General features: G+C 44.3%; 1 protein-coding gene across 1 annotated transcript; it reads left to right on the top strand.

Moving 5' to 3' along the window:
• Nucleotides 1-1,039: 1,039 nt before the first annotated feature.
• On the top strand, nt 1,040-9,432 carry LOC142196565 (lactoylglutathione lyase-like). Its single transcript, XM_075266535.1, has 6 exons — nt 1,040-1,101; nt 4,110-4,192; nt 5,198-5,338; nt 7,550-7,611; nt 8,209-8,298; nt 9,282-9,432. Exons 1-6 carry the CDS (start codon nt 1,057-1,059, stop codon nt 9,371-9,373), a joined length of 513 nt encoding a protein of 170 aa, XP_075122636.1. The 5' UTR covers nt 1,040-1,056; the 3' UTR covers nt 9,374-9,432.
• The last annotated feature ends 6,295 nt before the right edge of the window (nt 9,433-15,727 follow it).

Raw genomic sequence — 15,727 nt, 5'->3', positions numbered from 1 at the left:
ATTGACACGGAGGAAAATGGCGCTGAAATTGGGTTCCTTTTCCGTGTGAATGCACCCTGACACTGCACAATTACTGCGGACAGTCTCAGGCTGTTTAGTGATCATATGATTGACAACGGGAATGGTAACACCCATTTGGATATTAGTCCTTAGCTACATGAAGGCTTTCTGTGGAATGTAAGGATTTACCATCACACACATGTCAGCATAATCATGCCGGACCACCATCCTGACATCACCTTGTAGTATTGGGGTCCTGGAGGTAATTCCTGTTTGGATTTCCCATGTTCTCCATTCTTATGAGCTTCCTGTGGGTTCTCCGAATGCAGAACATCCCAATAGGTTATTTCTCTTCTGCAGAAATCGGCCCCATGGAAAGGGAAATTATTTAGTCATAGCCAGCAGGCAGAGAACTGTTGTGTGTGGGGGCAATCTGTGTACATCACTGCAGAACATGTTGGTGATATATATTCATCTGAAATGAATTAAATGACCTGGCCTCCGATCGTGTGCCGAAAAGAGTTCTCATAGGACGGGCATCCATTTTGGGTTTCGCCCAACCCTTTACCAGTTTAATATTAATGTACAGACGTAGCAGAGTTAACCCGAACTTATGCAATTGGTTAACTTGCTGCAGCCTGATGTAACAGAAGGCAACAAAAAACAATGAAAAGGCATTGAAAAATTATTTTTTTGTTGTCTGTGACAATATTTTTTTTGTCGTCTACTGCCATGAAAAGTGGTCAGTAGAGGAATCTTCATGTAAGTCCTGAGTGGATTATTGTGTATATATTGGTCCATGCAGCGCACAAGGGGGGCCTGATTCCTGGTACTGACAATATTTAGTCTTTCTCTTGATCAGATCTTGTGGACTCCATCACAGCTGCTTGTATATACATGTGTCCTCTGTATGTGGCCTCTCTAACTTGTTCATTATATGAGTGACAGGAGAACAAGCGTCATGAGCGGGCGTGACCAGAACTGAGTGTAATTTGGGCGCGCCTCGGATGTCAGGTTGTCCATCCACTTATAGTATCATCAGTGCCGGCTGTAAACATGGAGGAGACACCAGAGCTCAGTGAAGTGGACCCTGCAACCCAGGTACTGAATGTACTAGCTATACACATTACTATCCATTATTACATATACATACACTTTATACTTTACTAGATAGACATTACTATAATATATTTATGTACACACATACGTACATTAAATAAATATGTTATATATACTTCAAACTTTATTATATACTGTATTTCTCCCAAAATATTACAGGGTCTTGTATTATTTTTCTCTCCGAAACAACGGCTGGGGCTTATTTTTCAGGCACGAGAGTGAAACAGATTTGTTTCTGATTCGCCTTGGACGGATCTTGTAAAATGGTTGGGGTTAGGGTTAGTAACTCTAGCTGACATTCACAATTAAAGGTACAGGGTCAGTGGGTCATAAACTTACTGAACCTCTCTCTCTATACACTGTGTGTGGTATTGCCCCAGGCCCTCTGTATCTCTTCTCCTTTATGCTAAGGAGCAGGTACTGTAGTGGAGTGGCTGCATCTGTGAGATCCAGCAGGGTTGGCTCCTAACGTCTGGTCACGTCGGTAGCCCACAGCATAGAGGTGGTCAAGAGACAGGACCCCAGAGGCGGGACTTGGGAACGGGTCAGCAGAATTTGCCGTGTCTGGAGGTAGCGGGGCACTTGTTCAGGACATTTGTGAGCTACATTATGCCTATTCTCCATCACCGTGATATCACGTGACATAACCTAGTGCTGGAGGTGCTGACTGTACCTAGGGCTTATTTTTAGAGTAGGGGTTATATTTCAACTCTACTCCAAAAACCCTGCAAAATCAAGCTAGGGCTTATTTTCGGGCTAAGGCTTATTTTTGGAGAAATAGAGTATATAGACATACCCTGCAAATATCTAGAACATAAACTACTTGCATTATTATACATTATATATACAGTATTTATAATACTTAAATTACTATACATTATATACACTACATACATTAATAACATAGAGAGAGAATGCAGTGTTGTAGCCGCACCAGTATTAAGAGGATTATTCACCTCCCCAGGAGTGCAAGGCAGTGTCTCGTCTCCAAATCAGACTCCAAAAATAAAAGAAATAATCCATTTCACATAAAAGATGGAATTTTCATTTTATTAGCAATGACAAAAAAACACCATATAGCGACCCTCACAGGGAGACGTTATCAAATACACTTCATAAAGACCCCTGTGAGGGGCGATACGTGGTGATTCTTTGTCATTGCTTATAAAATGAAAATCCCATCTTTTATGCAGAATTCTGGCGGAATGGATTATTTCTATAGTCTATATGACTACATGTGCTCAGTACTTATGATGTTACTATTATTATACGTATGTGACCTGCCCCAGTTTCAGTCGCACTTAATCGTGCACACACCTTGTGCAATGGTAGGATGGCGGGTTCTTCCTGCACTTTTATCACTACTGTGTCATCCTGAGTCTCAGGTTACAACATTACAAGGAAAGCTGCTGAAAAGAACGGTGGAATTGCTGTTTTTGCCTCTTTCTCTCCTTATCGGCTCTTTCCTTGCATCTCCTCCCTCTGATAAACTAACTTATATTGCGAGATTCTCTGCTATAGCCATCTGGAGACAGGCAGGAGATTGCATGTCACTCAGATTACACATGTCTATAGAAGTCTATGGAGAGCAAAGGAGGAAGAAGTGATAAGAGAGGGAAACCCAGACTTAAACTGACCATACACATTAGATTGTATATTGTGTAGATGCCATCAATTTGTAGGATGAGAATACCCCTTTAAGGACCTAACTAGGCAGGTAGTTCGAGCGAACCTCCACAAATAGCTTGTTATAAAGATGAAGAGATGAAACCTTGTAATAGATCTTATTTAAGAAATCTGTTTTCTTCTCCATTTTTAAGCTGTTACTTTCTTCATATTAGTCTATGGAGAGGGGAGGAGGAAAGAAAAGGCACTCAAGTAATTGCTGCTGTTATACTTTGCTATTAGCACTACTAGTTTGTAGATAAGAAGCTGATAATACACAGAATGAGTCAATAAAGCAATTTATCATTGGATAGAAGCCTCTTCCTCCTCCCTTCTCCATAGAGCTCTGTGCCTAAGACTGAAGAGGGAGAAGGATATAATGTAAGCAAGCAGAGAGATTGTAGATAAGGATCCAGAGAACAGCTTAGCAAGTGGAGGAGGAAACAGAAATGTGAAATAAGGTATATTACAAGGTAACCTAAATTCACCTGTACTATTCATGGATCACCAGCAGTTTATAACTGGAGGTACGTGTTCAGAGATTTCTGGCCCCAAATAGTTTTCTTATATTGATAACAAAGTCAAAAACCCGACCCCACAAAGATCATCTGAGGCAGTGACCTCCGGGTGTCGGAAGCTGCTAGTGGACAGAGAGCACATGCAGCACTGCTCCTATGCAAGTAATAGGATCGGCAGAGCAGCCCCATACACTGCATAGTGGCACTTGAATAGGAGCAGTGCTGTGCACCCTAGCCAGCCACTAGCTGCCTCCCTTACCCAGAGGTCACTGCAACAACTGATCTGCTCATAGTCCAAATATCAGATGCCTACAGATCACATACTAATGATCCCTTTAAAGGGATTCTACCACTAAAGCAACGTTTTTTCTAATTACCACGTCGGAATAGCCTTAAGAAAGGCTATTTGTCTCTTACCTTTAGACGTGGTCTCCGTGGCGCCGTTCCTTAGAAATACCGGTTTTAACCGGTATGCAAATGAGTTCTCCGCAGCAATGAGGGCGAGCCCTAGCGCTGAAACGGCGATGGGAACGTCTCCACTGCTGCCCGAGAGCTCACTCCAGCACCGCCTCCATCTTCAGCTGCAACCCCGCCTCTTCTGTTTTCCGTCTTGGTCCAACTTCCAATGCCTGCGCAGTACATTCCTGTATCCTGTATTGAACTACAAGAGCAAGAGCGGCCTTCCAAAAATGGCCGCTGGCCGTCCGTAGTACGCTATTCCGACGTGGTAATTAGAAAACATGTTGCTTTAGTGGTAGAATCCCTTTAAGAGGTTAAATGCATATGATTCTTTTCTGCCCATTTTAGGACTTTATATTGCAGCAGACCATGCTCCGGATTAAAGACCCCCAGAAATCACTGATGTTTTACAACAAATGCCTTGGGATGACGTAAGTCTCAGACAGTAATGCCTTATGTCATTTGCAACTTCTAGGCCTCTAATATTTATACCAACTCCTTCCACCCAAAATGTAATGAATGAATCCCATTTAATAACCCAAAATCTTGTGCAGGTATCACTTTAATAACTATAAGGAATGTACAAACAAGACCTCATTGATGGGAAAGTAGCGCCACCTTAGCTCCCTTTAGATCATGTGTGAAAACCAAGCATGATCTGTAGGGAGCTCCTTCCAAAAGGTGGTGCTAGAGCCACAATAGGTAACACTTCCTGTTCTGTAGAGATCTCTTCTTATAAGGGCATGGATGGTTTAATAAGTCCCAATACTGTCCCTCCTTTGATAAACATTGACATTTGGAATCCCCCGACCACCTTCATGTACCATCTAATATGCATTTTCAATCTGCAGTGCAGCTATGGATTAATCTGATGCTTGATTTGTTACATATTCACTGTCATAAGAATCAGTCACTGGCTTTTCAATGAATTAGACATACAGAAGATGTAGGAAGAATATTAGGGCCCCTTCACACGGCGTATACGCTCACTGCTTTGGAGCGTGTAAACGTTCCGTAGCAGCGGCGTCTAAAGCAGTTCCCATTGTTTTCTATGGGAGCCGGCAGACGCGCGCTCCCCATAGAAATGAATGGAAAAAGCAGCCCATTCATTTCTATGACGAGCGCGCATTAGCCGGCTCCCATAGAAAACAATGCGATCTGCTTTTAGACGCCGCTGCTACGGAACGTTTACACGCTCCAAAGCAGTGAGCGTATACGCCGTGTGAAGGGGCCGTTATGCTTAAAGGAGAGATACAGCCCATGACTGGTGTTGACAATTTCTCCAAAATCTCATTTTCTGTTTCAGTGTATCATTGCACATGTAGCCTAATGTTTGGGCTTCAGTAGTATATCGGGGTCAGTTATACTTAATGATGGGCACTTATAATGCAGCACCTTCAGCACAAGCTCATGATATTTTTGGTATTGCTCCTTAGTCTTCTCCTGAAACTTGATTTCCCCTCCATGAAATTCTCGCAGTATATCTTGGGTTATGAGGATAGTAAGGACATCCCAGAAGACATGAAGGAGAGGGAGGCCTGGGCATATTCCTGCAAAGCGACTGTTGTCCTGACCCAGTAAGTATGCCAATGAGTCATTATCTACATGATGTATAAACATGTCTATCAAAGCCAAAAGAGGAACTGAGACCACTCTATGCCCCCATGCTGGGGCTCCTAGCTTCAGCACACTGGTTATAGTAAAGAGCCGCTGTTTGATGTTATTGTCCATAATCTTACAGAGTAGAAATATAATATAACTATCTTATAAAAAAAATTAAGTGTTAAGAATTATGGAGTACTTGTTGTTTCAGGTGACCTTAAGACACTTTGTAATACAGTATATTTTATTACAAGAAAAAAATCTCCTGTTTTCAACTTTTCTATTTCTTGCTAAACTTCTCAATTCACTGCCAGATCTGTCTTTAGTGAAGACAAGCTGCAGTTCAGAAACGTCTATGAAGGAGAAGGGAGGTGGAGGAGGAATAAGTTAAAAGCAGAGTGACAAAGACATCCTGGAGCAGATATAGTAAGATATCTATCTCACGAGAGATTTATTCACATCTATAATACTCACTCTTAATACTAAAAGTGCAAAAAACTGCTAAACATATACTGTTATCTAAGGGTGTATATGTCTCCCCCTCTCCATAGGCTCCTGTGTAACCTGACCTGTCTGTGAGCTATAGCTTGTTTTCACTGAAGACGTGTCTGAACAGTGAATTGAGCAGTTTATCAGGCAGGAGAGAAGCTGACAATAGGAGATAAAAGCATTTTCCTCCAATGAGCTATATTACAGCTTTTCTTATATTCACTTGAACTATTAATTTATAATTTAAAAAAATTTAAACAACATTTATTCTATAAATCTGACTTCTTGTGGGTTCTGCAGGTGACTTTGCTGAGAAAACTATTGTAAGTAAAGTGACCTAGTATTAAAATCAAGATTTTATGTTAAAGGGATCCTATCAGTCAGACACAATTTTTTGTAGGTACCACGTCAGAATAGCCTTAAGAAAGGCTATTCTTTTCCTACCTTTCGTCGTCTTCTCCGCGCCGCCATTCGCCTACAATCCCGGTTTTTCTTGGTATGTAAATTAGCTCTCTCACAGCACTGGGGGCGGGCCCCAGTGCTCAGACAGCACTGGGGGCGTCCCCAATGCTGCGAGAGAACTTTCTCCAGCGCTGCCTCCTCTTCGTCAGCAGTGTCATCTTCAGCCTCTTCTTCCGGCGGTGGCTTGTAACTTCTAAGGCCTTGGGCAGAGCAGACTGCGCATGCCCACAGGCCACGACAAAATGGGCGTTTACAATACTGTGCAAGCAGTAGGTAGGTAGGTAAATAGCGGAAAAAAGAAGTGAGCGGCTTGAAGTCAATGGGAGCCGCTTTTGGCCGCAGATTATGAGGCGGATTCCGTGTCAAAATCCACTGCCATAAAACCTGTGTGAACTTACCCTAAGGTTTTTACCATTTAACCTCTGTATGAGGATCTGAACTTCTCTGTGGGTCTCTATCTCAAGAGTAGTCTCAGTTTAGTAGCAGCTGACCTGGATGAACCAAGAGACACTGGGACAAGGGGAAAGGCAGGGACATGGTCAAAGGACAAGCCAAGGTCATGGTAGGTAGAGTTTGTTCATAATTCTACACAGGCAGAGGTCAGGGCAAGCGACGCAATTTTAGTCTGGTAGACAGAATAAAGGGCAGGTCAAAGAGGTTCAAATACAGGTATACGGGCAGAGTTCAGGATAGGTAAAACCATTTCAATAAGGATATAGAGACAGAGGTCAGGGGAGGTCGAAGAGATTCAATACAGATATACAGGCAGAGGTCAGGGCAGGAGAAACAGGTTCAGTGCAGGTATATAGACAGAGATCAAGGCAAATGGAACAGGTTCAATATAAGTATAAAGGCAGAGGTCAGGCCAGGTGGAACAGGTTCAGTACAGGTATACAGACAGTGGTCAGGGCAGGTAGAATAGGTTCAGTACAAGTAATTTATACATGCAGAGGTCAGGAAATAGGCATACTAGACAGAAAAAAACTAATGAACCTTTGCTGGACACTTTATTCCTTTTTTTACTCTTTTTGGGAAATGCCTTATATAACTGGGTGCCAGAAGAGAGGAGGGTGAATGCAGCAACAGTGCACGGGCGCTTCATTAAAGGTCATGATCTGTGACCTTCCTGTAATTGAACAATTAGCCTTTTGTATGAGGCTTACCCTGAATGACCCCCATACTACTGTGCACTATTATTGTGCAGGTTACATATGTATGTCTCTTGTTTCCTGCAGTAACTGGGGCAGTGAGAACGAAAAACCCTTCCATAATGGCAACTCTGACCCTCTGGGCTTTGGTAAGTTGTTGTGTATGTGCAATAGACAGAGATCCTACTACTCAGGTACTAGTGGGGTCCATAGCTACAATACATAGTAAGTAGTACAATAATACACTCAAATAGTAGAGTTGGGTCAGGGCTGGGCAGAGAGAAGACAACGTGGGCTTTACTAAGGGAAGGACACAGAATAGTTGGGAGCTGTAGTGAGGAACTAGGGGTGGCGGTATGGACACAACATGAGGAAGGCCTCGTGCCTCGCAGGTATGTCTGCCATTACCTTGGCTCAAATTTTGTTATGGACTCCAATTTCTTATATCCACTTAGACACATAAAGGATAGACGTTTTGTGACAGAATAGCATGAAATCATGTTCACAAGATGGTGACACAAGATCTGGACCTGTCCAGCCAAGAGGAAAGCTACGATGACACCTGAGTATTAGAAGATCCATAAGGAGTAGGTCATAGGTAGATCCCTCCATGAGCACCCACCATCAGCTGTTCTCCTTCCCAGATGTCTCCTAAGCTGTCCTAAGGCAATATTTGCAGGTCTGTCCTGTGATATATTTATCATGTCCTGTATGGCTTATGTGTTCACACCGCTCTCCATGTACAGGTCACATCGGCATTGCTGTCCCGGATGTCTCTTCTGCTTGTAAGAGGTTTGAGCAGCTTGGAGTCACATTAGTGAAGAAGCCCGACGAAGGTAAAACTGACGATGATTATTCTGAATCCCTAAGGGCTAGTTCACACGGGGCACAGAATGGCGGATTTTGGTCCTGATTGTGACGCAGGAAGTCGTGTCAGAATAGGACCAAAATGCGTGTCGCAGCTTACAACAGTTGCGGCTTCCCTCTCCGGAGTAGGCCCAAATGAATGGGCCTAGTCCGGTGGGTGTTTGTCACGAGGCGGACGCCGAAGCTGAATCAGCCGCGGAATCCGCCTGAAGAAAGGGCAGCTCGCTTCTTTTTTCCGTGAGCGGGAACATGCCACTCACGGAAAAAAGGAAGCTAGCAGTTTACATAGACCTCTATTGTGAGGGGGCGGATTCTGAGGTGGATTCAGCGCCAAAATCCGCCCCCCCTCTTGCCCCGTGTGAACGAGCCCTTAGGTTTACATTACATGAATCTAGTGACTCCTGAGCCTTATTTATCCTCCACTAATCATGAGATAAATCCTCTTATACTCCAGTCACCTCCTGAGCTGCATTCACAATTCTACCACTGACAGAAATACAGCTACATCCCCACATGATAATAGATGACTAAGTATATGGTGCTATGTACAGTAGACAGCAGCAGAATTATAAATGCAGCTCTGTATACAACTTGAGTATAAGATGTGTTATTAATATAAATCGGTGCAGCAAAGTGTTAGCCAAGATCCAGCCCTGTCTGCAGATCATATGTGACTGGCAATGGAGATGGGCCCTAACACCAAACATTGTGGCTGCTTATGAGGCCTGTGCAGTGTCACAATTAACCCCTTAAAGGAGATCATTCAGTGACCATCAATACCAGGCCGCTTCTCGACACCCTCACCATCAGCTGTTTGTAGTGATCACATCCTTTACGTCACCAGTGCGGCCTCCTCTTCTTGGCGACAGGCATGCTTATATCAGGTAGTGGCGCAGTGTGTACAGCAGCCTATCAGGCCAGTACTAGTCATCCACCCTTGTGCATTCTGCAGGGAAGATAAAGGGGCTGGCATTTATTGAAGACCCTGACGGTTACTGGATTGAGATCTTCTCTCCTGACAACATGGCGTCCATCATGACGTGATTGTGCTTTCACTTGTCCCTGCACGACCGGTTCTACAAGTTTGAGAATTGCTGAGTCAAGGAAGCGGCCGTCTCTGCTGCTGAGTCGTCGTCTTCCTCCTTCTACAATCCTCTGACGGGAGATCAGTCCTGTGGATTCAGCTTTAGCCCCGGGGAATTCTGGATATTAGAACCAAAGCAAGAAAAATATAAAGCTTTCTGGACAGATGAGATTTACATGTTGTAATATTTGGGTTGTGTCTGCCATAAAAGCATCAGACCTGTGCACAATCTACATTACCATATGGACAACTGCTAATAAATTATATTGATTAGAACGGGTTTTTTTCTTCCTTTATTTTCTGTATATTTTTTGTTCACTGATTGTTTATTTGATGTTTTATGATAATTATTATATTTTTCTGAAACCTTACCCTGTTTTAGAGATATCATATCAGGTGATGGTAGGTGCAGTAGTAGGTGCCCTGATGTATTGGAATACAATAAGGCAGCTCTAAGACCCAGGGGATACCTGGTGATCATGGAGGAAATCCTGCTTGATGACATCACTCAGATTTTCTCAGTGATGTCACTGTTGACAAGTCTGTTAGGGGGCGTTCACACTACCGTTGGTGTCCGCTCAGCAGTGTCCGTGACTATTGTCCATACAAGATTTTAGCAATGGACACTAGCTGGTCCGTTTGCTATTTCCATTCATTTCAATGGGATTTTAGGTTGCGTCCTTAATTGTCCGTTTACAACCATGTCTGTTTTTTCAAGCGGACAAAAAATCCTACATGCAGGACTTTTCTGAAAAAACGGACAGTAAGTGTCTGGTTTTTTTTTAACATTGAAGTCTATGGGTAACGGACATATAACGGACAGTAACTGATAGCCATCAGTTACTGTCCGTTATGATAGGTGTCCGTTTTTTTTTTGTTTTTTTTTTTAAACGGACACCTTCTGAACGGACACCAACGTTAGTGTGAACCGTACCTTACTTTTAAGGGAGACCAGGATTTCACCTGCCCAGTATCTCAAGAGTCCTTAAGGCCGTGGGCCCCACAGGCCGTACTCGCAGCGCTAAAGCGTGAACGCATTGCGGTTCTTTCTGCAGCGCTTTGAAGAGAAAGTTCACGGAGTTTCCTCTGCGGTCTTTCTCTTCCCATTATATCTATGGGAAAGCCACCGGCGTTTCCGTAGATATAATTGACATACTGCGATTTGCAAAGCCGCAACGGCTTTGCAAATCGCAGCGTGTCCGCACTACGTTTTTTTCCGCAAACTGGGCATGGGATTCGCATGAATCCCATCCTCTTTGCTTGCACTGTAAAACTCTGCTATTTTTCCCGCAGCAAATCACGGCGTTTACGTCCCGTGGGGCCCTGGCCTAAAGGTGTTTCCCCATCTTCCTCTCTCACCAGTTCGCCTGCTGTCTCTTCTTCTCAATTCCTGTATTCTTCAACAAGCTAGGGGACAGCTTTGACTATTTTATGGACAGGAGACTATGAAGTATCTCACTAGATACAGACATTGCTTTTACCAAGAGAGATTATTATCATTACTAGAAATCTAAAATAAGTGCTGATCAAATAATATACACAGTAAATGTCTATTACATTTCACAGGTTTGGAGAGAAAAAAAACTTACATGCTGCCCTGACTGACAACGGACTTGCAGTAAACTCAATGTTATTTTTGTGTTTACATGGAGAGATAAATACACTGTCTGGTCCTTTACTAACAAACTGCAATAAGCAGGAGATAAGAGCTTGGAGAGCAAACGTGGTCTGAGAACTCAATCTCCCTCCTCACCAGAGAGCAGTAAGTCAATTCTCCTGTCCTGGATCAGATAACAGACCTGGGACCAAGGAAAACGTAAGCAATGGGAGGAATAATCTCACATAGCAGGTAAACAAAGCAAGATTGCTGAAGCGATTTTTTTAGGATAACTCTTGAATTTACATCAGTTAGCAATATAGATGGGATCCTTGACCTCCAGGATTTGGCTAAAAATAACACGGCATTCCTGGTAGGGTACACCAGCTCATCCATTACCATGATTGAGGAGAAGAAACACTGGCAGTGTCCTCCAAGGTTTACTTGTCCTCCCTGCATACATATCTACATATCTACCCTGTCTTATACCTCCTCCCTGCCATACGTGTCCTTGATTTACGTGTCTTCCCTGCTTTACATGTCCTCCCTGCTTTATACCTCCTCCCTGCGTTATGTGTCCTCCCTGCCATACGTGTCCTCCTTGATTTATGTGTCTTCCCTGCCTTACGAGTCTTCCCTGCTTTACACCTCCTCCTTGCCTTACGTTCCTCCTTGATTTACGTGTCTTCCCTGCCTTACGAGTCTTCCCTGCGTTACACCTCCTCCCTGCCTTACGAGTCTTCCCTGCTTTACACCTCCTCCCTGCCTTACGTGTCTTCCCTGCTTTACACCTCCTCCTTGCCTTACGTTCCTCCTTGATTTACGTGTCTTCCCTGCCTTACTAGTCTTTCTTATTTATCTCACCTGTGTCTGTCACATCTACAAATGACCCCACAAGTCTGCAGCACACAATGACAACATCCCAGGACACAAGGACTTGTGCACCTGCCTGGCGAGATGCAGGATGTCACCTCCGAGTACTGCTGAGCCCGGTGACTGCGCTATCTGTGCTTGTTCACACAGTGTTTTTGATGTGCTGAATGAATCTGTTTAACAGATATGCTAAAGAGGGACGTAAATGTCTTGTGAAGCCATCCGTACTATCCAGTAGAAGATCTGGGAAGACACGGTCACTAACCTCACCCCCGGGGGTGGGGCTGCCTGTGCCCTGTGTCACCCCGTTGGTCTCTGGCATATAATGTATACTAAGCCTAGTCTGTCAGGAGACCTCACTATAACGCCCCCTACAGGGACTAAATAAATTACTTTAAATAAAGTGGATTAAAATAAAAGTTCCCAGTTGGAAAAAACAATTGTATACAAATATATTTAAGAAAATAGACAAATCTTGTAACCAGATAAAGACATCTATTAAATGTAATGTTATATAACTGGTCAGCGACTGGTGTGAAGAGATAAAAATACAAAAGATAAATGCTACATGCGACTCAATTGTAGATCCGATATGGTTGCATCGGACAAAACCCTGACTGCAAAGGGTCAACAATGTTCAAACATTCACAAAAAAAAGTATGTCCAGCAACCATTGAATAAAATATAACTTTTACTTTATCAAAAAATAAAAAGGAAACATCTTACATGCTCCAGGAACAAGACAGAAGAAAAAATATCAGCTTATGCGTTTCGGGACATGTTGTTACGTCCCTTAGTCATAGCACCAAGTGCCCTTAGTCATAGCACCAAGTGCTATGACTAAGGGACGCAACAACATGTCCCGAAACGCATAAGCTGATATTTTTTCTTCTGTCTTGTTCCTGGAGCATTATAAACTCAAACGAGGCTAGTTCATCACATAGTGTGGAATAAATACTGAAAATCAAAAACTCCCACACCAAACCAATAAAATATAATGAAATTTATTGATGTTCACTAAAAACAAATAACATACATCTAACAATACAAAGGGGGATGAATCTTATATCAAGTACTAGTGTACCATCACAATGGGTAGGTGACTACAAATATACATAGTAGGTCAATAACAGTGTGCCCATGTAGCAGATGTTAAATCAATGCTGGGAGATACCAAAGTGTACAAAACATCTCAAAGGTATCAAAACCCCCTGCTAACATTATAAGGAATAACACATGATGTACAAATCAGAAACATATTAAGTAACGCCCATATGTATCACATACCACACTGTATGATGGACCCGACGCGCATTTCACCCACTACCCGTGGGCTTCCCCTGTGTGCAGGAGCCACTATGGGGGATAATACTGTGTGCAGGGGACACTATGGGGGATAATACTGTGTGCAGGGGCCACTATGGGGGATAATACTGTGTGCAGGGGACACTATGGGGGATGATACTGTGTGCAGGGGCCACTATGGGGGATGATACTGTGTGCAGGGGCCACTATGGGGGGTAATACTGTGTGCAGGGGCCACTATGGGGGATAATACTGTGTGCAGGGGCCACTATGGGGGATAATACTGTGTGCAGGGGACACTATGGGGGATGATACTGTGTGCAGGGGCCACTATGGGGGATGATACTGTGTGCAGGGGCCACTATGGGGGGTAATACTGTGTGCAGGGGCCACTATGGGGCATAATACTGTGTGCAGGGGCCACTATGGGGGATAATACTGTGTGCAGGGGCCACTATGAGGTATAATACTGTGTGCAGGAGCCACTATGGGGCATAATACTGTGTGCAGGGGCCACTATGGGGGATAATACTGTGTGCAGTGGCCACTATGGGGCATAATACTGTGTGCAGGGGACACTATGGGGGATAATACTGTGTGCAGGAGCCACTATGGGGGATAATACTGTGTGCAGGGGCCACTATGGGGGATAATACTGTGTGAAGGGGCCACTATGGGGGATAATACTGTGTGCAGGGGCCACTATGGGGGATAATACTGTGTGAAGGGGCCACTATGGGGGATAATACTGTGTGAAGGGGCCACTATGGGGCATAATACTGTGTGCAGGGGCCACTATGGGGGATAATACTGTGTGCAGTGGCCACTATGGGGCATAATACTGTGTGCAGGGGACACTATGGGGGATAATACTGTGTGCAGGAGCCACTATGGGGGATAATACTGTGTGCAGGGGCCACTATGGGGGATAATACTGTGTGCAGGGGCCACTATGGGGGATAATACTGTGTGAAGGGGCCACTATGGGGGATAATACTGTGTGAAGGGGCCACTATGGGGGATAATACTGTGTGCAGGGGCCACTATGGGGGATAATACTGTGTGCAGTGGCCACTATGGGGCATAATACTGTGTGCAGGGGACACTATGGGGGATAATACTGTGTGCAGGGGCCACTATGGGGGATAATACTGTGTGCAGGGGCCACTATGCTGCATAATAGAGCGCGCAGGAATGCGTAGGAGGGAGGTCGGTCGAGGTCTTCAGTGTCAGTCAGGGGGGAAGCCCCATGTCAAAATTTCCTAGTTGTGCCACTGCATCGGAGGTACATACAGATCAGACCCTACTAACTACAATGGGGTCCGCTGGGGGTCCATTCTTTTAAACTAAAAAGTCACTACGTTTTCTTCAGGAGATTTGGATGAAAACTTAGGGGGTGTTGGGAGTGACTTGTAGACTACATGGAGCGTTACATATACACATCATACAACTCCGATCCAGTAAGTCCTACGAGTTCTATCAGAGGACAGAGAGCCCCCTGCTGGAGATACAGAGATGAGTAAAACATTTCTCAGCAGTATCTGCTGCCATCTAGTGGCACCTAAGCAGAATGCAGGCTATAGGATACCTGTATATATTGTACAATGTATATACCCCAGTGTACAGCGTGTGTCCAGTGTCATCATTCATGTGTAGTAGTCTCTCTGGGTAATATGTGCAGATCTATTGTGTGACATCTTAGCTATGATCAGGGATTTCAGTGTAGGCGGTATAATATAGGAGTATAGCCTGAAGGTAAAGCATAGGAGAGGTATGAACACAGCGTGATAGCTGGACTGTGACAAGCCATACAGCTGTGGAGGGAAAATGTTATCAGCAGTCTGTATACTGCCTGGGGGACGGGAGCAGCAGTCTGTATACTACCAGGAGGAAAGATGAGAGTAGTGCTCAGCAGTCTGTATACTGCAATGGGGGACGGTGACGGGAGCAGCAGTCTGTATACTACCTGGGTGAAAGATGAGAGTAGTGCTCAGCAGTCTGTATACTACCAGGAAGACGGGAGCAGCAGTCTGTATTGTAATATGTAACATGTAATATTCCCCTGCTGTACGTACAACCTGCCTTAGGACATATTCAGATGCTGCAGATTTTTATTAGCCTCCGCGGCAGAAATTTGTGCTAAAACTTTTTGCGGTTCCTGCAGATTTTGGTATAAGCCACAACACAATCGCACTGTCTGAATGCACCTTTATTTAAAGGTTATGTTTAGCAATAATTTATAAACGCCGACAGTTATAGGAATAGATAGAAGACACAGCAAATCCGTCATCACATCCCGTCAGCCTCCCGTACAGGGCACAGCCTGTCACACGTGTCCGCCATCTCACCCGCCCGGCGCTCGCTGTCACCTGGCTGTCACTTTCATCAATCCGCCCAATTTTATGACTGATAGCCCAATGAGCCAATCACAGCAGAGGAGGAGATGGGCGGAGCTCTATTCTCTATTAGGCAATGTTGTGAGCCAGGTATCAGTTGCCCCGCCCTCTGATCGTTAATTGGCTGCAGGTGGGCAGTGGGG

This window comes from Leptodactylus fuscus, chromosome 3, assembly GCF_031893055.1.
Source record: "Leptodactylus fuscus isolate aLepFus1 chromosome 3, aLepFus1.hap2, whole genome shotgun sequence".
Lineage (NCBI taxonomy): Eukaryota > Metazoa > Chordata > Amphibia > Anura > Leptodactylidae > Leptodactylus > Leptodactylus fuscus.
The sequence above is the reverse complement of the archived record's forward strand: the minus strand, read 5'-3'. Positions and strand labels throughout refer to the sequence as shown.

Bases quoted from the DNA above. Each gene is read 5' to 3' on its own strand.
- LOC142196565 (XM_075266535.1), top strand. From the start codon at position 1,057: ATGGAGGAGACACCAGAGCTCAGTGAAGTGGACCCTGCAACCCAG. The intron at 1,102-4,109 runs GTACTGAATGTA...TGCCCATTTTAG, and splicing joins AAGTGGACCCTGCAACCCAG to GACTTTATATTGCAGCAGAC. The intron at 4,193-5,197 runs GTAAGTCTCAGA...ATTGCTCCTTAG, and splicing joins AACAAATGCCTTGGGATGAC to TCTTCTCCTGAAACTTGATT.